Source organism: Neopelma chrysocephalum, unplaced genomic scaffold (genome assembly GCF_003984885.1).
Source record: "Neopelma chrysocephalum unplaced genomic scaffold, ASM398488v2 Primary Assembly neopelma1_45, whole genome shotgun sequence".
Taxonomy (NCBI): domain Eukaryota; kingdom Metazoa; phylum Chordata; class Aves; order Passeriformes; family Pipridae; genus Neopelma; species Neopelma chrysocephalum.
Window position 1 is genome coordinate 15,313,755 of NW_020897704.1, and position 23,292 is coordinate 15,337,046.

General features: G+C 35.3%; 1 protein-coding gene across 1 annotated transcript in view; it reads right to left on the reverse strand.

Annotated features, from left to right (window-relative positions):
- SEMA3E (semaphorin 3E) overlaps positions 1-23,292 on the reverse strand; it is a 133,257-nt gene that overhangs the window by 32,151 nt on the left and 77,814 nt on the right. Inside the window, exons 4-5 of the mRNA XM_027679478.1 lie at positions 20,916-21,035; positions 3,424-3,517 (exon numbers count right to left, since the gene is read on the reverse strand). Coding sequence (XP_027535279.1) covers positions 3,424-3,517; positions 20,916-21,035 — 214 coding nt within the window. The remainder of the gene's footprint in view (positions 1-3,423; positions 3,518-20,915; positions 21,036-23,292) is intronic.

Consider the following 23,292-nt stretch of genomic DNA (forward strand, 5'->3'; position numbering starts at 1 on the left):
AGCTGGTAAACTTCCTCTGTATATTTTTATTTTCTGTCTGTCACTCAAGTATTCTGTCTTTTGTTTTGAGAGAAAATGTAGAGTAAAAGACACAAATACCTAAAACTATTTTAAAACTCTAAAAGCAGAAAATATTATTGGAATGGATTCCCTGGATATTAACATATTCAGATGTAGTTTAGGTTTTTCACCACTTGCTCGTGATATATTGCAGGTAACAAAACATGGACTTAAACTAATTTCTCAGCTTTCAAGAGCTAGTGTGGTCTAAGTTAATGAGTGTGCATGATCTGATATCAAAAATAGTTTTGGCTATTGAAAGCAGATGGTAGAGTTCATTATGAATAGAAGTCCAGAAGTTTTATAATCCGTTTAGCTAAACATACACATTTTATTCAGCCAGTTTGCCATCCAATATCTATTCTTTTTCCTGATACTGACAATAAATTGGTAAAAGTTAATTGCTCATAAATTGAGGAATTCATCACAAGTTACTTTACCACTGGGTCAGATAATCTACAACAAAACTTGCAACAGCACAGATACTTAGTTTTAAAGCCAAGTCACGAACTGTTTTTTTCTTGAAGTGGGTATTTTAAGTGTTGTGTTGAAATACACAAAGAGACGCAGAAGAAGGGATTGTCTTTCTTCCTAAATTAATCCAACTAAATCTGATTCTAATTAGTTATGTTGCAAATGATCCTTCAAGATCAAGATTTTAAAAGCTTTTAAACTTTTATCAGAGGTATGAAAAGTTTAATTGTTAGCCTAATCCTCATTGTTAGACAATGGCCATGCTGGTGTAGGCTGTGTTAATGCGAGTGGCAGAGGTGGGAGCAGGTTTTGAATAGTTTCCTTAGGAAGAAGAGGGTGCTGGGTTGTGAAAGCCTTTGCTAACAGGTTTGCATAAAACCTTTTCAGGGACATGCACATTGGCTGAACCTACATGGGAGAGTGGTGACAACTCTGGGGTGGAGCCTCCGAGGGCACGCTGACTTTGTACCAGGAGCAGATTCCACTTTCTAAGAAAATTGGAGTGCATGAAGAAAAACTGAACCTCCAAGCACTGGAGGACAGACTGGAAGACCAATCCTGGAGGGTGCAAGCAGTAGTTGTCATCTCCTGTCATGGGGTCTTGGCCATCATGAGCTGTGATCAGGGCTTGTTTGAATGAAGGAGTACACTTGGCATTAGAAATCTGTCTCATTTTCAAATTTCAGTTAAAAGATTCTTAAAATTCACAGTGTTTGCATCTATGTCTTCTACCCTTTTCGACTGGCTGCCTAAAGAGACAAAGAATATATATCCTGGAGTCTAAGGAGCAGAATTAATTTTGTTTATTCTGTAAACTGTGTGTCTATGGTTAGAATAAAGTAGAACACATGGAAATCCAAAGTTCATTAAGATATTTTTCCTAAGTGTTGGAAGTGTTTAACTGCAATAGTTAAAAATATAAAAATATAAATAAAATAAAAAACTCTTTGAAGAATTCCATTATGCTTTTAAAATATCATTCCATGATCACTTGAAATTATAGAATTCTCAATGTATGCCTGGAAAAACAGCCTCTAAATACCTTCTTCAGGTCATACTAGTTTTGATGAAGGGGTGAAAGTTAGTCTTTTTTTTAGTGCTGTATCAGTGATCTGATAAAAATATTATTTTCTCCTCTTAATCTTGTCACATTATAGAATTATTAGCTTTGTAAGATTGATTTTATGTCTTTGTCAGTGGATGTTCAAGACCCTGATCAGCATTTATCAGGGAAGGGCTTATTTAATGAATTTCTTCTTCAGATAAAAATATGAGGATCCATAGGACCTCCCATAAATCAGGTGAACTCTTGAAGTGCTCAGTGGGACAATCTGGCTTCCATTTAAGCAAATAAAATTCATATTGATCTCACAGTAGGAACATGATCGGGTTAATTTATTTACTTAGTTCTATCTGAGGAAAGGTTGAACTTCAAGATTAGACCATGAGGTTTCAGGCCTACAGCAAATTCCATTGGATGAGTCTTTGTTCCCAGGCTCAGCTAAGACTGGAATCTGTCAAAAACTCTAGAAACAATTTAGGAGTCAGGGGTGGGATAAAAGCGTAACAATCTGTGCTTCATGGACTTTGGAAGGTCAGTCAAATAACAGCAGTTTTTTTCTGATTCTTGCATGACTTCTTAACCCACTAACTCTTAAGAATTAGAGCTCCTTTTTTTCTTTTTTTTTTTTTATGGCAGTGAAGAATATTTTGATAAATTGCTGCATTTGAAAGATTTTGCATTACTGCTGAAGATTCTTCTTCTGATTAATTTGGTAATGCAAAGGAACAAATAAATCTGGCATGTAAAAATACACCTGTCACTCATGACCAATACTTCCCTACCACCAAGGGTGAACCATATCATTGTAGTCAATGATCAGAAACTTTAGCTGCCTGATTTTAAGATGCAAAGCCAAATGTAAATATCAAAAGGGCCCTAAAATACTCTAGCTTTTTTACCCTTGAAAAGTAGAAAATTTATTTAATCTTTTGCCTCTTTCTTCTAGCTCTTTCTTTTAATGAATATTCTTTTTGAATGCTCAGTTTTTAGTTATGTTTTCTAAAACCAGAAATCATCATTGTATTACTCCCTAACTGCATCTAGCTTTCACCCTTTACCTGCTATTTCAGGCTATCTTTAGTCAATGTGCTATATAATATTACTAAGAATGTCTTTGCTTGATCTCACAAAAAGTTTTCAAGAAAACATTATATAGGAAAAAAGATATGGTTTGTTATATCACAACTTCAAAGATCCCAGTCCTACAGTGATATACTCACCAGCAAGGCACAGAGGAGCACTATCTCAACACAGCTTCCTGGCACTGCAGGACATACTGAATTCTATTTTTATACTGTTGAGTATAAAATCAGCTCTTCTAATATTGAATCATCACTTTGGGATAGTTTTGTTAGAAGGCAACATTGAAAACAAATCTATTTTATCTCAAAAGCGGTAATTTATATAAGCAACAAATGCTTCATATAAAAACAGTTAAATTCAAATTTTTACAAGATGCTTGTAGCTCAGATTCTCAGTAGATGAAAAATAGTAAATTTTGTGTATTTGTCTCAGCAGTGTAAATGTCTAATCTAGGCATATTGTCTTACTTTTAAGGAAAGCAGGAAATTATTAATTCCAAAATTACACAACAATCAATTACCTTCAGGATGGCACATGTCATTCAACCTCTCACTTCACTGAGACACCCTTGTTGCAGTTAATAGTGCCTGGAATGTAATATTAATGTGGGCAGCACCATGAGGATTAAGTCTGACATGTGGAAGGTTGCAATGGAAGACTGACAACACTTCAGAGTGCTGAAAAAAGAGACTCAGAATGACAGATTGACAGGACCATGAAGCTTGTGACATAAAGATCATTACCAATTAAGATGGAGGTGAAGGAAGAACTGGGGTCAAAAGGGCACCTGCCTCGTCCTCTCTCAAATTTGTGTGATTCCAGTTGAAACAGATGATCCTTAAAAAAAAAAAAGAATCACAGAACACTGTGAACCCCACAGGCAAAGAAACAAAGTCATTAGAGACAAGCTTTAACTTAGTTATACCTTTGTAATAGATTGACTTCATTAGGGAGAAAACACAATTATGGTTACTTACTGATGTACTAGCAAAAAATCTCTGGGTTTCTACAAATCACCATTGTGTGTGCATTGCCCAAAAAGAATCTGAAAAATATGCACTAGAATTACACTTATTTCATTTCTGTGGGAGTAGGGAGGGAAGATTCCTCTATCTTTTCTTCAGATTATCTAAACATTAAATAGATATCTAGCCATGGAATGTGTTTTCCCCCTTGAAGCATTTTTTTCCCAGTAGTTGTTAAATATATCATACTATGTTATCTTCTCTTCATAGCTTTGAGATGTTTATATATCTTCTCCATAGAAGTATGTTTAGGAATGAATCCCCAGTTATGGTTTTCAGAGCACTGTGATTTTTACAGTGGATTTAACAGAATATCAGTATAAAAAAATATTGGCAGCTTGGTTAAATTTGTCTGTATAAGGCTAAAAAGACTGAGAAAGAATTTACAATTTAAATTTTCACTTGCAATGTTATGCTTGTCTCAGCTTTCACAAAAAAAGCCCGTTAATTTCTGATTAAAATATTAAGTGAGAGCAAAATATTTTTAATTTAGATATTACCAAAACAGCATATCACAAAACACAGGGATAGGGGAGAATAAAAGGGCACATAAAGTATGAAAGCTTGATAAAAAATACTCCACACAGCCATCAAGTGTGTGACTAGCAAACATTTCAATAGTTTAGCAGTTCCAGTTCTGTGTAACAGTTTTACTCAAAAGTCTACTGAAATGCAGAATATATTAATATATTGGATAAATGCAACCTACCAGTGCATTAAACTAAATCTCAGGTTCACATTGGTCATATATGAGGCAAATATTTTGTGAGGCATAAAATCATATGCAACAGGAACCCAAATTCCCCAGGATTTTAAGGAGGAACTACCTGGAGCTCTCCCTTGCAGCAAACATTTTCAAAGAGGTCCAAGAGGCTTTTTAATCATAAATATCAGGTTTTATTAGACCTGATTTTTCCAGTATTTATTAGAATAACTCAATACTCATACAGAATAAAGCTCGATATATCCAGACTGGACAAAATAATGTCCTGGTATCCTTTATGTAAGTATATATGGTCCATTTAGTCCTTATGTCATTATAGCAAGGGATTTTTTCTGATGTTGGTTACATTCATGTAATTTTGGGGGGTTGTAGTATATGCTACCTCAATTCCTCGAAAGTATTGGTTTTGAGAGGTACAGAAACCTGATTATGTGTCTGCTCTCGGCAATGCTGTATTCTCCACTCTCCTTCAGATCACTCACCTGTATCCTCCCATCCTACCCTACAACCTAAAAATCTTCCCAAGCAAGTGCAATTGCCCTAAAAGCTAAAAAAATATTCCCCTCAGGTAGCTCCACTCATGGCAATTAGGTCTTAGTTCCCACTAATTGATAAATAATTGAATATTTCTGTGCATTTCATCTAAAACAGTTAATCTTGGATTTGTCACCAGACCATCCACTTCAAAGCAGTATTCACATCTTAATACCCAGTCAGACAAGCTGATGTACCTGTGTTCCATTCCCAACTCTCTAATAATACATGCAATTTCGATGGATGTTCTGGTAAAAAAGTAAGATTCCCATTAGTTAGAGAGTTTCTTTAAGAAAATGGGATGTAATTTAGAACACAGTTCTGGAAAAAAAAGGACATCTGTTTTATGTCTATTTGCAGTGAAAAAGTCACCCTAGAATAAAAAAAATAAAATTAGAAAAAAGGAAGGAAAAATATCATACAAATTTTAAGTAACGTTCCTAAAACTCATGAGGTAACAAGGTGTTCATACTCTCACTTCTCCAGAAGATCTTGTGTTGGCCTAACCCTTGCACAGCAGTATGTAGCACAAAATAACTATCCTGGGTAGAGACTGAGGGTGCAGGAATATTGATTTCTGCTGCATCAGCAGCAACTGCACATCAGTAGTAACTATTGCCCATCTGCTGTTGGGTAAATGTCAAACAATGAAGAAATATTTCTCTCTGTGTGGAAATCTCAGTCCCATTCCATACTTTTCAAACATCACATACCACGTATTTTTCAAAACTAAATACCATAACATTTTGAGTCAACAGTGGATAAAAAAAGAGTAAGGTGAACTCAGGAGGGGAAAGAAAAACTTCCTGAAACCACGCAAAGGGACTTGGGAGTCATAATTGCACAAAATTTGATGTCAAGGAAATATTTATAAAAACAGTCTGATGTTATTTATTCTCTAATTAGGTATTAAAATTAAAGTTATTCATGAAAAAGATTCACTTTGGGGATTTCAGCTAAACTATTTGTCAATTAATCAGTTCAATAAAATGTAGAAGTGGAGAGACAAACGGAGAGTTTAAAGTAGTCTTAATCCTTTCTGCTTAATTTTCCCCACATTAAAATAAAAATGGATGTACCTAGGAAAGGAAGAAGCAATAAATTTAAAAATGTTTGCAGAAAAAAAACACAGGTAAAGTGATCAGCTGTGGGAACAAAATTGTTTTGAAACCATACTTGAAGAAGTTGTAACATCCACACTTTCTGGTTTATAGTGTATGGTTCACATTTTGTCCTGCATAGGGAATAGAAACTGGATTTTGTTCTGTAGAAGAAGACATGATCCCACCAGGGTATCATAAGCCACACTTCATAACTAACTAATGTAGTTCATAACTACTAATGTAGTTAACCATTTCCCTGAAAATCAGATTTAAATCAATGGTAAAGACAAACTCATCTCTTTTAATGGTCATGACATGAATGTGTTTAAAACGGCTAAAGATATGGCTGTGGAATGAAAATGTTAAGAACATGCGTAGTATCCTTTCATTATCTACATTTTAAAGGCTGGAATTTATGAAAAAGCACTGTAACTTAAACACATAATCTAATGTTAACACTGAAAGTAGACAAAAACTCGGATTTCAGTGCAATTTGGTGGAATTTTTCAGTGGAGCTCACCAGTTTTGATATAAAGCAGGATGTGTTTTTCATAAATGCTTGCAGATGCATGTAACTGTTTGAAAAGTCACTGAAAATGTAAGCAATGACTCCTCCAAGAGAGATTTTCCACCTTCACCTTTTAGGACAGCATAGCAAATATTCCATGGTTGCAATAAGTTATTCCCATCACTGGAGCAAGTAACTGAAGTTCAGGTGTTGGATGTGTCAGCTTACGTGGGATGCCAGTTTAAATGAAACAAGCGTTACACATTAATAATCAGCTTTGAAGGCTAATTCCTTAATTCTATCCCTCCTTGCAGTTTGTGACATTGGAATCCCTTGAGAAATGTCAGAATAAAACTGACAGTTTCCTCACAGATTATACAGCACATCAATTCAACATCACAATTTACTTTACAGGCATTTTTCAGTGGTTATGGTAAAAACTATGCAAAAGCACATATGGAGGGCTGGGAGTGGAATTATGTATTTCTGAATGTAGCTTGGGAAAAGAAATGGGGTTCTGGGTTTGATTTATGACACCAGTGACTCAGGAAACATAATACACTTTCAAGTATTATTAAAATAATAATGTTCTTTTAAAAGAACTAGAAGATATTTCCAAGACATCAAGCATTTTGCCATTAACTGGGTATGAATTGATAATTTTAGACAATGAAGAATAATGTAGACTATAAACAATAGTGAAAGGAAAGGTCAATAAGAGACAATAAAATTTAAAGACTGAATTTAACTTTTGTTGCAGAAAATTGCTTTCACTTATGCCAAGTGCTGCTTTGCTCTGGTTCAAGACAACACTTATGCATGTGATTAATTTAAAACATATGCTTACTTCCATTCCTATCCATCAAAGTACTTAAGCCTGTTCTCAACATTAATACAATGGCTGTATCTTTTCCCTAAACCAGAGACTTAAAAATACAGAGGCTTTAGTTGCGTTTTCCTAGAATATTATTTTTATGAGAGAAAAATAATTTGATTTTTTTAAGGGTTTGTGTTTGTTTTTTTTTTTCACTTTAAATTTTTTTATTTTCTAGGTAACGAAAAGTAAAATATATCATACCGGCATTTTTTTAAAGGAGATTGAAACCATTTCATAACCTTTAATTGCACCCTTAACTGTGTATGCATGTGCTCCAACAGTACCACCACTCAGCTCTCCAGGAGACTTGTGCATTTCTGTGGTTGGTACTGTTTTCTGGTTGTTTTGATTTTATTTTTTCTCGTGTGTGGTATGTTTTGATTTGTTTTTTGCTATTTTTTTATAAGAAGTCTATGTTACTTACATTCCCGGATAGTAAATCATATTTAGAGTACTGTGGAGAGAGGCTGTACAGATTTTTGTGATAGTTTTAAACACTGGCTATACTCTTCACTATTGCTCTAAGGCACTGGACAAAATTCATTCTTAGCTTTACTGATTTCATAGTTCTTCAACCTTAGAGTAAGAGCTATTTGTTGCATTTTATTTTAGGGGCCGTGTAATTTATAACTTTATGAAAAGAACTAGGAATAAGAAGGTTCACATGCAAAGTGAATTGAACAGGAAAATGTAAAATAGAGATGCATTGCTTTGTGCAAAGCTATGAGAAACTCTCTTCTAAAATTCTTAATAAAGCCATATGGTGCTAGTGTCATATGATGAGCTCTTTTTCAAATTCAATTAAATCTTAAAACATCAAAAAAGGGAGTGTAGACACCAAAATTCACCATATTTTATCATAGTGTCCTATTTGAAGTGGAGGACTGTTGGGAAGGGATGGGACACAATGGGAGACACTGACTCTGCAGGGAAAGGACATCCAGATGGACTGGCTTATTGAGCACCCTGGTAAAGTGGGTTTTCACCAAGGGTCATCAGAGCTGGAGACAGAAGCCCAGAGCAAGAGGGAGAGCTGCAAATGGAGAAGGTATGGGAGGGAGAGGGCTGTCAAGGGGATGTGCACATCCCTACTCTGAGTACAGCATGTTCAGAAGTTTTCCTCAAACCTCTGTGCAATATCTGTGATGTCAATTTTCACTTGCATGGTTATATCATCTCACATTGAAGTCTTTTGCAATTTTGCCCTTTCTTTTTATGAGAATGACACTTGTCCCAAAATAGGGTATATTCTTGAATTCACTGGTTCCATGTATGCTTTTCTCTTTTCCTAATAGTATCTTAAAAATCAAGTGACAAAGCAATAAAGTAACACGTGACAAACTGTGATTAGAAACCTTCACTAAGTTAGGTGCAGAGGGAGGCACAGTTGCAGCTTAATCAATAGTTTTTAGAACCATGGAAATTAATGTAATTTATGAAATCTCTGAGACAGTAAAAGACCTTATTTTGTAGAAAATAAAATTTAAAAATATTTACCATGACAGGTGTGCTGTTTCTAAACAAGAATTCCATTTGTTCCTCATATTTACTTTCCCATTTATTCAAATAAATTCTGAGTCTGGTTTAACCTTAACAATGCATCTTTAAAGTGACATTTTGCACATCCATGCTCAGTCACATAGCGTAATGTGAGAAACCAAAAAACTTATTTAAAAATTAATCAAATATAAGATTTGTAAAGCATTTCACTGGTTAACTGGATTTCTTTTCTCCTGTGAGAAATTGAATACCGAGTGAATCCAGAGAAAGTTTGTGACCACGACAGACAGTGAAGTGCAATATACAGAATAAACCTCATCTTGATTTCTATTGTCTCTCTATAGAACAAGTAAGTTTTAAGTATAAATTCATGTGACACATTTTTGCAAATAATCTTTTGTTCTGTATATTCTCAAAACAGTATTTTTTACTTCTTTTCTTCTTTCTTGTATACTTACTTATGCTTACATTTTCATTTCAACATAGAAAGACACATTGAATACACTGTGCAGAGACTTCTTTTAGGAAGGATGAACCCTGACTTCCCATTTAAAAAAAAAATCTGAAAAATCACAGAACATGTCTGTAAATCAGCAGAAAATGTAATTCAAATATAAGTCTCCAAAATGAACTTTCAACTCCATGACCTGCCTTAATCTCTACACTTGCCTCATCAAGAAGGCACGTGGTAAAAGAGATATACAGCAAAATATAACAGCAGAAAATAACTTACTGGGTCAGACCTGAAACAGTGTCTTATATGATTCAGCCTTTTGTATTTAAGCAGACTAAATTTTGGTGCTAAGAAAAATGCATATTAGCAGTATCTCATAAATATAGTTCCAAACATTAGTTAGGTACCTAATTAAAACAAAACCAACTAACTAATTCAAAAAATTAAAAATCTTAACCCAGTGGAAAATGAATCAATATAATTGAATTTATATAAAGGAACCTGCGCTCCAAATACTTATAAAAATACTAATGAATTCCTATTTCAACACATTGTCCTATTTAAATCAACATAGAACAGCCATCCATGTATATAGGTGAGCAAGACAAGGATGGTCCCACAGTGAAAGAACTTTTCATGTAATATCTTCTTTAAATAATCCAAACATTAATTTTCAAAAGGAGCTAAGCACTCACAAAAAATCTCTGCTTGTTGTCAGAGGATTATTAACTGTGAAAATTATACCTTTGGCTTTCACTCAACTTTATTTTACAAGCCAAATGGGGATACAATATTAGAAATAGAGTCCTCAAAAGTGTCTGAGGTAGTTAGGTCTTCGCTATTTGACGTAATTAAGATTATTTTGGAGGTAGTATTCCTTCTAAGGATCTGTTTTCAATCCTCTTTACTATCCAGTGACATACTGAAAAGATCAATCATCCTATGGGATGAGTGCATAAAATATTACAGACATTAAATCCTCCCTAAAAATTCAGATGCATTTTTCAGGTCTATGCATTTTATTACACAGTTAAATGACTAAGACACATAGGGCTCCAATCTGAAAACGTGTTTAAAGTCTGGAGCTATGTCAGGCTGCTGTCTGAGTTTGCAAAAGGATTAGCAATTTGTGACTTGTGTCAAAATATCTGGCCTAAAGTGACACAAATGATATATTTTTCTGATTTAATGAATGTGAAAAGTTCTGGCAAAAGAAAAAAGAGCCAACCTCACTGCACATAAAAATCACAGACATTTAGCCTTAGCAGTTCAGAGTGTTTCAGCAACAGTGACTGAATTGGTCAGAGTTTCAGAAGAGACACCTTTGTGTAACGTTAAACTGGACACATAAGCTCATTAGGGTTCTATGGCAAAGAATAGAACCATTAGAAATTATGATTATATTGCATTAATGCGATAGTAAGTACGAAATTTCCAGGGACCACATAAAGGCTCCCGAGAATTAAAATGTATGAATAGCTGTAAATAGTGATATAGTCTTATGAACAAGTGAAAGAGAAGTTAAAGACAGTACACAAGTGCTACACAAAAGTGAAGGGATTTCTGTGGGGAAGTGCACAGTTTTTACACAGAGCTTCACTAACTAAGACTTTTCGTTGTCCATGATTTTGGCAGGCTAAACTTGTGTTGAGATAGTGAGGGTCATGTCAGAGCAAATATCAAATAACAACAGCTGGGAATTAAGATCACAAAAAAATAAAAAAAAAAAAAAGGAAGGATGCAGGTCTAAGGTTTGAGCTTTGATGATGGAAGGAGGAAGTGATGCACTGAGCGTGAAAAGGACATCTACATTCAACTGAGAATGGACTTCAGAAGGACTCAGATACCCTGGGGAAGTTCTGTCTGTCTTCATAGCATGGAGCCTTAGACAGCCAACAGCCTCTTTGCAGAGCTTCAACAGGGGATGTCTAAGTTGGCCATTCTAGAAGAAAGAGCAGAGGAGTGGATCCACTGTCTCCTGATGACACAGATGAACTGCAAGCAATAGTTCTTTTTAGTTCATCTTTTAATCTGAAATAATTTTTCTATATAGATATCAGTCAAAGAAGAAAAAATGTCAGTCATATATCATAGAAGGATTATACAATATTAAGGGTGCATCTTATAAACCTGCAAAAATATTAACTAAACACTGCCATTTTTCATTTTTTCTGGTTTTAATTATGATAACTAACACCTTATTAAGCAGTACCTCCACTCTTCAAACAATGACATAAATTTCACCAGGAGTTGTCACTTGGAAAAATACTTTTCTTCACAAATAAAAGTGGGAGAATCTAAAAATCACTATAATGAGAGCTGGAATATTTCAGTTAGCCCCACCAAATTACCACACAGGTGGAAGATTTCTTTCTCTTTGGGATAATAGCATTATTCCTCTGTATGGATTCATTCTCCCAGGACCATCTGTGTTTAATCTTGCAAAAGGCAGGTCTAATATGATGGAAAATTCATTTCATATGGCCGATCAATTCACATTCTCTACTAATCTTCCAAATTGAACTTACACTTCATGTATGGCCTTATTTAGAAAATATTCAAAAGTAATGAATATCATTCACCTCATTTTAAGGATGAAGAGTACTGTCAAAAAAACCTGTTGTCTGTTACAAGACATAAGAATGACTGATAAGAACAACTGTGTGGATACAGAATACTTGGCTTTCTCTAGGGCATTTCACTTAGTACATAGCTATTTGATGAAACAACGTGCATTGTAGAATTGTTAAGAAATCCAAACTGCTGACATATATCAAAGTACAGTTGTTACAAGGTATCACTGATGAATCCTCTACTGAAGGTTTCACTAAATTTTGGTTTTGCTAGAAAGATGATTTTTTACTTTAGCAGTGATTTAAACAATCATATGATTTCTTTCCTAGCAAAGTTTATAAAAAGACTGGGGAGGCATAAAAAATGAAGAAAAGAGCTTAATGAGATCTCAAACTATATAATGCTTTGAATACTGAGTTGAAGATCAGAGGCTTACTAAGTAGATTTTAATACAACACTATCCAGAGTGTTATATCTTGGAATAAGGAACACAGTTTATATCTGAAGTACATCAGAACACCCTAGAAGATGGAAGTTCAGATTCTTGTTCAAACCACTTTCACATATAAGACTGAGGTGCCTCATTCAGAGTCTTGGAGATCTCAGGTGCCTTGATACAGATGATGGTGACAGGAATCCTTAGGAATCTCTTCATTTATCTTGTTGTATGAGACTGATAATTAGGTGGTTCAACCAAGTGTGTAAATTGGGATAACTTTGTGCTCCAGAGAACTTCAGGTCAAGTGAAAAATGCTAAAAAGAGGTTTCTCCTTGTGATGCTGTGCCAAGAACTCAGCACTCGACTCCAATAAAGAGGAATCTCAAACAGAGGTAGGGAAGTGACCTTGCCTGTACACACACCATCGAATAGAATGTGCGGTTCTAGTGTCCACACTTCCAGAAGATGTGAAAATACTGAAGAGAGTTCACAGGAAGGACACAAATAAGATTGAGGAATCCTTATTGATGGGAGATTTAAGGACTCATATTTATTCAGCTTATCAAGAAAAAGTGAAGAGGTGGCTTGATCTTTGTGTATAGGTACTTAGATGTGGAAAAGATGTGGAAAAGATAGTGGGAGACTTTTGAACTTTTGCTATCAAAGGCATATCAAAGTTAAATGACAGGAAGCTGAAGTCAGAAAAATTTAACCTTGAATAAGTGGCTATTTCCTAACATAGTAGGTAATTAAAGATTAGAACAGCTAATATTTAGGACAGAGAAATAGTGGTGTCACCATTAGCTGAATTCTTTGAAATGACAATATATATTTTCCTGAAAAGCTTTTAATTCAATACCTGGAAAAAATTGTCCATACCGTGTGTAATTGACCATGTAAAATGTCCTGATGGTCCCTTCTGGCCTTTGTTTCTTCTCACGCAATGCCCATTGTTCCTTTCCTAGCAAAGCACGGGAAGAATAGAACTGTTCTTTCTTCATTATCCTTACGGAGCTTCACTTTTACAACTGTTCATTAAGCTAATTCTTACAGCCAAAACTCATGAACTTTAATTTCTCCAATAATCATATGAATTGATTCAGAAGGAACTCTTATCCTGCTTCAAAGCAGATGGGGGTTTTGTTGGGTTTTTTTTGGAAGGTTTGGATTGGGTTGCAGAGGTTGCAGAGGTTGGGTTGTTATTTGGACTGGTGCAGACAATCCCTTCCAGGTGTTGCTTGACTAGAATTTGCCCATTTTCTTATGAGTACATAGATAAGCCATGAGTTCAGTAAGAAATACTTCTTCAGGTAGAAATTGATGTGGGTCTTCAGCTTTCTCTTTTTCCCTTTTTCTGTGCAGTACCTTTGTTGTTTGCTGTGAGCATAGATGTTATCTTGATCTAATTAATTTTCTTGTCTATTATGATTTAGGTACCATTTTAGTCTCTATTGAAATGGATGCATATTCAACTTCCAAAACCTGAAATTCTTTAGTCTAAATGAAATTTGGGGCTTTTTGATGTTTTGGTGAAATTCAACAGCCTGTGATGTGGGCATTCAGACTACATGACGTAAAAGATCTTCTGGTAAAAGATTTTATGACAGTGTGTTGCTTACTTGACAGAATTTTATATATATTTAGTGGATGGGGTTCTAACTGATAGCTTTTCATCCATGCAGAGGGACACTGTGCCTCTAAGAAAATATTTTCGGGGGAAGAATTTGTCACATATTCTATCTAGGACTGACCAACACCCACTTCTATTTGGTCAGTGAAACCAGATGTTCCTCCTCCTTAATCCTCTGCAAACAGAGAGCGGAGATGAGGTAATAGGAACAAGCATGGAGAGGGAGTAACTTGGCAGATGATTGCTTATTTTGATTATAAAAATACGTCAGAAACAACATCCTAAAATAATAGATATAAATACGTCCACAATTTTGTTTCTCGACAAAGCTGGAAGAATGATGGCATTGCCAAAGGTTGGTCAAGAGCAGAAGAATCATGTCATGGAAAAATCAAACTGAGATATGACTGGCAAATTCTCTCAACTTGCATGTGAATTCCCTTCAGTTTGTTAAAGCAAGAGCTGAGGAGTTTGTGTTGCCTGCATTTGGTTGGTGCAGAGAGACAAACGAAAAGCGTATTGCACAATTGGACCTTATCCTGTTTTTGCACTGAAATACAGAATGTATAGAAAAAGAAGTGCCCTTGTCCACACTCAAAAAATATTAAGGGTAACATAAATCAGAAAGAAGAAGTTCCAACTTGCCTTTAGTGAGCTACAGGTGTATTTGTTTGCTTGGAGGACAGTTTACTCAAGTCCTTTATAACAGGACTAAAGTCTTAGATTTAGAGCTAGTCTTCCCTGATAACTAGAGTCTCAGTTGGCTAATTGAAGAGCAAATAGCATAATAAGGAATACATCAGATTAGGAACACCTAGGGGAGACTCCCAAAAACCACCAGTGCATTTTGTGGAAAGGGTGACTTAGTCCATCAGCCTCTGAAATGGAGAAATACAGCTGTAGGCAGTTTACTGAATTAAATGAGGCACTGAAAATGGCACTCTGCCAGCTCCATGTATATATTAAAAATTTACAGGGTGTTCTGGAAGAAAAATTCTTCATGCATTGCGTTTTCCCATAAATTTAATTCCCTCAACAGGTTTTGTCATGCAGAGATGCCTTCCTGTTCAAGAATCAACTCTATCTTATCACCATGTAGTTTGCAGAAACTTAAGATATTGTTTCTGTACATCATTTTCTTTTGGAATTTCCACTCATTTTTCAGGTCCTGTGGAGGCAGAGTAATTTCTTTAGCTGTACTTGGTGAAACTCTCATGTGCACTTGGTAAAGGTACTTTGTAAATTAGTGCATAAGGCAGTCGGGATTGTTGGACAGCCTCTGGAGCATCCCTACAACCCGTTGTTCTGCTGAACAGATAACTCAGAAAGATAAAATTGTTGCCTGACTGCAGATAGATCACTTGATTTATCTTAGGTTCATCAAAATTCACCTAGGATATTTTGAGATATATAGAACAGTAGTGCAGTACTCTTTTACCAGCAGCCAGATGTGGAGAAACATAGACTGAGACAGAAATCGCTTCTTTCAGCAGCCATCGCATGCTGACAAAACTGGGAAGTTTATATAAATCCAAAAGGAAGAGACTGAATACAGATGCTTCCCCCCCTCCTCCGCTCCACCCGACATCAAAGACAACAGGAGGGACAAATGTCAGTTTGGTGAGAACAGAAAATAAGATTTTTTTTTTCACTTTTCTTCATCTTCTGTATTTGGTTTGAATACTTATCTCAGATTTTTTCTCACAGAGCACATGGGAAGGATACATATACAATTCCTCATGAGAAATTTGGGGTACAGGCTCTCTGACTTTTGCTTTCTCCAAGAAAAATAACATTTATTTTAATGAACTCCCCTTTATTTCTGGATGATAGACAAACAGAAACTGGACAAACCCAACCTTTTCTGACCTGCATGGATTTTTGACATTTAAAAGCATTCCATGAAGTCAGAAATAATGAACTCATTTACTGGCTGGCATTTAAATTGCTTATGTCTTCTTGGACAAAATTTTGTAACATGTCTTTTTGAAACACCAATAGTTGGTCTGTCTGCAAAGTCAGCACTCCTATTTTTCCTAATTTGTAATTTATTTCTAAATGGCAGAAAAACATTGGGTATTTTGCTGAAATGTTTAAATTTAGGAAAGCAATGTTCATCAGAGTCAAATTAATTAGAAACAGAGAAAAAGATAAAAAGCTGCTGTCAGTGACTATACTTGCATATTTTTAGAAAGACAACTGACAACAGCTTTACAAAAGCGAACAGCCTGAAGTTCCAAAGCTACATCAATTAAACCAATATTACAATAGAATGACTGCAGTAAACCATTACGTATTTAATCTTTCAAATGGATACATTGTGTATCACAGAATTTATAAGTAATTTGATTTAGAAAAATATGTTTGTTTATACTGTGGTGGTACAACACGAGTTTACTGTTTTGGTCACCCCAATATAAGAAAAATATTAAGCTATTAAAGAGTGTCCAAAGGATGGCAACAAAGATGGTGAAGGGCTTTGAGGGGAAGCCACGTGAGGAGGGGCTGAGGGTGATTGGTTTGTACAGGCTGGAGGAGACTGAGGGGAGACCTCATTGCAGTTACAACTTCCCTGGGAGGGGAAGAGGGAAAGGCACTGATCTCTTCTCTGTGGTGACCAGTGACAGGACCGAGGGAATGGCCTGAAGCTGTGCTGGAGATGTTTATGTTGTATGTTAGAAAAAGGTTCTTCACCCAGAGGGTGACTGGGCACTGGAACAGGCTCCCCAGGGCAATGGTCACAGCACCAAGCCTGACAAAGTTCAAGACGCGTTTGGATGATACTCTTGGGTACATGGTGTGACTCTCGGGGATGGTCCTGTGCAGGGCTAAGGGTTGGACTCAATGATCCTGGTGGGTCCCTTCCAGCTCAGTGTATTCTGTGATTCTATGAAGCTTGATGTAGAATTCAATAAAACTAATATTTATTTCTTATTGTTTCCTACAATCAATATATTAAGACAAAATGCATAGTACCATTAACTTCTATAAACCATGAAAAGCACAAAAGGAGCAATTGAACCTATATAATATAACATATCATAGCACAATATGCATGTGAAAGATTTCAAAACACATTTTAATTGCTGTATAGTAAGATTAGTATTTTCTACAGAGACTAGTTGGGGAATGGATACTTTTACAGTGTTTTTTGCAAACATTAGAGGTCCTGTTTTTCAGTCAGTTCCAAGAAGAAATGATCTGCCAATGGAGCAATCAAATTCTGCCTATTTTTGGAGACAAAAATCTCCTTTTAACTTCATGATTTGTTGACAAGAGCTCAGTGTTCTGCAAGACACAACTCAAACCTACTTTTGATATGAAAATATGAATTTGTGGTTGCATAAGAATGTAAGACATTATATAGGAGGCTGAATGCTCCTTTTCATAAACTGTATTGCACCTCACAAAACCTTACTAAGTACAGGATCAGAATGCCATACAGTATGATTCTGATCATGGCTTTAGGATATTTTCACTTTTCAAAGTAAAAGCAGCAATGCTTCATTTTCCTACCAAATGGCTATTCAGAAATGGATGACTTCATGTAAACTTTCATTGCAAGCCAACAACAAAATAAATGTCCCTACAAAATCGGACTGGTGATCACCAAGGTCAAGAGCCTTAATTGGATGGTTAGTTCCAAAAGATTGCTTCCCTTTGGCTTGCTCAGTAAATTGGAAGATGTAATGTAGCAGAAAATACAATCCTGCTATTCTGTCATGTGCTTAAATGTCTCTAAAATAATCTCTAATTTGTATTTATATACAGTTTGTAACTTAAGAACCCTGCAGTTTTTACTGAGAGGGTCACATCCTCTGTCTGCCATCAGCTCAGGAAGCGCTATTGAAACTTATAGTTTAGCTCCCTGACCACAGAGCAAGTATTTCTCTGTTGATACTGTTGATTCATAGTCCCATATGGAAGTGTGAATCTAGCTTCACATGCTGGGTTAGCTGGGTGTCTGGATCCACATAAGTCTGTTATAAGGGCTCCTCCCCTTTTTACCTCCCACACTTTGTACCTCAACATGTCTGAAAAGTGTCATTGTTCAAATGTGTATAAACTTCAAACACACTTTGTGCTACTTAAAGAGAATCTGTTCAGAAGCAATTTAGTTGGAATCATTTGGGTTGGAAGGGACCTTAAAGATCATCTCATTCCAACCCCTCTGCCATGGGCAGGAACACCTTTCACTAGACCAGGTTGCTCAGAGCTTCATCCAACCTGGCCTTGAACACTTCCAGCCATGGGGCATCCACAACTTCTCCAGGAAACCCATTCCATTGCCTCACTACTGTCACAGTAAAGTATTATTATTGTGAACTGCACTGAATTGAATATAAATGCAGATTATAAATAAGTGATTACTCTTCAATTTAAATATTTTACTGTTTTTTAAATAAAGATGGTTTTGTCCTGTTTAGAAATTGATTAGTATAGTATAATTAATATTTTTAAGACTGTTTCATTTGCTACTCTCCTTTCCATGACAGTCGGACAGTGAGAAAATGGCCAGAGAGATGAGGTGGAAGTAATAGGGTACAGTAATCGGAACTCATTGGATGAGGATTCTCTGATTAGAGAGATCAGTAGAGACTGAACTTCAGTTTTCTGAGGAAGGATCTTCTCCTTTCATTTCCTGCAGTTACATGGTGCAAAGAAAGCAAAGATTACAATTTGCCCACTCAATTACATACCATGTGTTATTTTTAACCTACCGTAGAAATGGTACCTTTCATTTTTAATCTTGATGGTCAGCTTTTCAAATAATGGAAACCAGTATAGCTACTTATTAGTGTAGCAAATATATTTCCTGATGGTCTACACAAACAAAAAAATGGTAATTTTCCCATGATTTCAGTGTGGGTAAAATTTTAGAACCTCAGTTTGACAAGAGAGAATAACAAACAAAATAAGGGAAGGAAGGACAGTGATAGATAAGGGGATGATCACAGGCCGCACATTCTTATATATGTCTTGTTTCTCATTTTTTGTTTGTTTGATTTCTATTTTTATTAGTCTGTTGTTTATGCTTTCTAAAATAGTGTTCCTAAATATACAGACACTACTTCCTTCAAACTTTACCAGGAAGCCTGACAGGAGGTTCATGAGAGGAGCAAAGAAGACAACCAAAGTTGTCTTATTTTAACATCGCTTATTATTTAGTTCCTTCCTTAATTTCAGATAACAGTGTGTTTCTGCAATTCATACAACTCCAAATCTAAGTGTTGTGCTGGAGTCTTAACTTCTGAGGTGCTTTTCATTTTGACAGCAGTTGGAAGTGCACAGCATGGACTGGATCCTTGGAGATTGTTTCTGATTATTTTCTAGTTTGTTTTGTCAGAAGGATGCATCTTTATTCAGGGAAGATTATTCAGAAACATTTTACTGAAGTAAATATCTTAGTTGATTTATATGATTACACTTTAAAAAGATTTATGTCTGCAATTCATATCTATTCAAGCCAAGAGCTCCTGGACATATGGGAAAACAAGAACCTATTGGGTGGTCCTTTGGCTTCAGCACCATGACAAGTGCTCAGCTCTACCAGGACACATCACGTGAACCAAATAAGCAAGACCATTGACCAGCACCTCTTTCTGACACTTACCAGTTAAAAGAAATCTTACATTTGGGCTACAGATCATTTCCATCTATTAAGTCCCACCTCACAAAGTTCATTTCCAAGAATACCTATTCAGATTCTTAAAGTGGTCATGACATGTGCCTTTAGCAGCCTAGTGAAATCCTCTTCTGAGTGCAGGGCAGCTCAGATAACAGTGCAATTCCTTACCAATAGTTTTACCTTATAACAGAATTAATTATTTCTTCAACATTATTAAATGTTGACAAGGGATAACTTTCAGTGTCCAACTTTCACTAAGCCTGGACATTCAAGGTCCAGACTTAGCAATGTAATTTATAACTTGTCCACAAATTCAAATATCATAACAGTTGTAGAAATTCAGCCCTCCACAAGTTTTTGACTCATTTCAGAAATTTGAAATATATTCCTAAACTCTGTATGTTCTTAAAACTGGCAATGGGAGTGCAATGAAACAAGGATGCAAGGAAGCAGGATGTAACCAGGATGAGCCAGCCAGCATTTGGCTTCCATATAGCAATACACAGGTTGCACATAATTAGGATTAAGTTTAATGCCCAAGGAGTCTTACACAAGAATTTAAAATAAGAGATTGGTATTTCTGCTGATTCTCTAAACCTGATCTAATTGAACTGAGACAGAAGGATCCCAATTTCTGAAAAATCTAGACAATTTCTATCTTTGCATAAGAAATATGTTCACAATATTGATTATGTGTTCCACTTACTGATCTTCTCTGCAGTTCTATTTCACTCAGCTATAAGCATCATTAGGGAGCTAAAATACACTTGCTGAACAGGATCAACATAGTCAAGCCGAATATAAAAAAGATTTGTTAAGGAATTCCATCTCCTATCAAACTAATACATATTTTGATATATTATGTATTATTTCATAAAAAAAACCCGCAAAACCAAAAACCAAAGCCTCCACAGATTTAGCTAAAAACCCTAAAAATATTCATTATTTTCCCTAAGAATTTCTATAACAGCTTATCTAATTTAAAAAAACCCAAACCATAAGATGAAAAGGTCTTTGAATTCTTTGTATAATTCTCCAGAATATGTTTTCAAATATCAGTGTGTTCCTCTAGGCACAAACTAAATTTTAGAGCAGGGTTGAATTTCATCAGTGAAAATATCTATTGTATGGTTCATATGAGAATTGTTAGTAATTGAATTTAAATACTTATTTTTAACCATAAAGGCTTTGCTGGAATCCAGACCATAAGAGTGAATACTGTAAACTGAATTTCTTACCTCTGATGGATGTCCAGCTCTTATAAAAGTACAGAGGGGATCAAAAGCTCCTGTTCCACAAGCCAGAAGATGCGTTCTGTTATATCGGTGAAGGGCACGGATGTAATTTGCACATTCATCCTAGATTACACAAAAAAAAACATAGGAAAATATTAGCTTTTTAATTTTTTTTTTTTTTAATATCTTATGTGCCCTTAGATGATGTTCTCATATTGAATCTTTCTATTTTGTTTCACTTCATGCGAGTAACTCTGGGCCACCAGTTTCACAGATGGACATTTTTACAGGAAAAAAGCAAGTATAGAGCGCTGATTTATCATAATTTACTTTAGATGCTTAACCAGTTAGGAGTTACAAAGTTATAAAACACATTTTTGTGCTTCTTTAATCTCAGAGATATTCTGCAAATCTAAATATTTGTTTTACTAAATATTATTAGATACACTAAATATTAGAGTTAGAGCATAAGATGTGAATAGTCAGCAAATGGCTTCTCTCTCAAGTTAAATAAACTTTATCTCAGGAAAAATAACATTTTTTCTTACTATTTTTTTATAAGGCCACTGCACCATTAATTTCTTGCATAATTAATTGCTAATCAATATTTTTTTATATTGTATGGCCTTATACTTTATCTGTTCCCACTGTTTAAACTCTCCTTTGAAGAAGAAATATTCATTTCCCAGAGGGCAATACTCTGGGACTCATTAGTGTATTTGCAGCTTCATAAATATTACAATTAAAACATTTTCAAACACCCCTTTGAGATGTGGGTCATTATTTTTCCTGTACTAAACTAGAAATGGAGACAGTGAGATAAAAGTATCCATTGATTTTGGGACTCCTGGGACTTGGTTTTACAGAGTTTTACACTTTGCAATGGTTTCTATGTTTGGAGCAAAATCCTGCTCATTTCCATTCATTGCTCAACATTTCTGCAACTCAGACCCTGAGTTTTAAGACAGTCACATAAAGTTTAAGATTATTATAGTGGAATTAATCTTAGATAACTTTAGCTGCTCTAGAGTTTAGACGTGTAATTTATGCTATTCTCCTAGGCCTTTTCAATGAAGAGGACCAGACACCTCCAAAAGACAATTAATACAATCCTAAAATGGATGTGTAAAACAAAGTGGAAGAATTTCCTTTTTGAAAATTTGCTGTTTTTCATTGATGACTATTCTAGTATTCAGACTGCTGTATTTGTATGAGAACAATCCTGGGTCTTATTAACCAGCTGCAAGAACAGAGAACGTGAGTCTGCAGTGGGCTCCTGGGCAGAATTCAACACTTGCAAATTCACATTACGTTCAAAACTAAGAAACCATCTTTCTTCTTTCTTCAAATGCTTATGTCATTCAGTTCAAGTCTTCCAAGTTCTCCAGCAAATAAATAAGGAAAAAAAAATCTCATTTGCTACATGATTCTCCTTAACATTCACCGTGAAGATATATCATGCTAATTGAATGAAGTAGGTAACTTAGGCAGGTAACCTGTTGTGTAATTAAATATTATGTATATACAAATCAACCTTGCAATACCTTACTTTTGGACTTTCTTGATTTGTAACTAATTTGTTCCTTTTTTAAAAGTGAATAAATAAATAAATACATTCAGACAAATAGAGAAGAATGGGTTGAAATCAGTAGGATGTGGTCCTCTATACACCGATCAGCACTCAACAACAGAGGATGTTCATTTCACAATATTTGCTGACTGCTGGTAGCAAAATGGTATTCCATAGGAATTTTATGAAGCCTTGTAATTTTTAAATGATGCTTTACTGGGCACTGATGCTGTACCTCATTCTCCCTCTCCTCCAAGTGTGACCTTTCTGACTTATTCCCTCTGTTTGCTATCAGTGGTGGTCTGTTCTTTACTCTATGGTTTCCTTTTTTATCCACATATGTCTGCAGCTCTTGGTCATTGTGCCAAAATCACTGTATCGATTTAGTTGTTTTTTTTTTTAAATGGCCAAAACCTACACATTTTTTCTATTGTGTGCATTTGTAGAAATGCTGGAAAAATTCTACAGAAAAAAACAGGATGAGGAAGATACCAAATATAGAAAAAAAGTAATTCCAAATGTCTAGACTTGATCATTTATAAACACATGACAAAAGGTGCTCTTCTGGCAAATGTCAGGCAGCTAGGCATTGCTGCTGACCCTACTAATAATACATGGTCCACACAGCAAGGAAGAGATGCATCATCGAAGGGAACATTAAAATAAGACTTCTCTCTACTACATTAATTAATTAAATGCTGAGGTTTTCTTCAGGATGCTTCATATTAATAGATCTGTGGAATTTTATTCATCTGAAACTTCTCCATGTGGAGAAGTTAATCATCTCTACAGAACCGGATTTCTTTATCT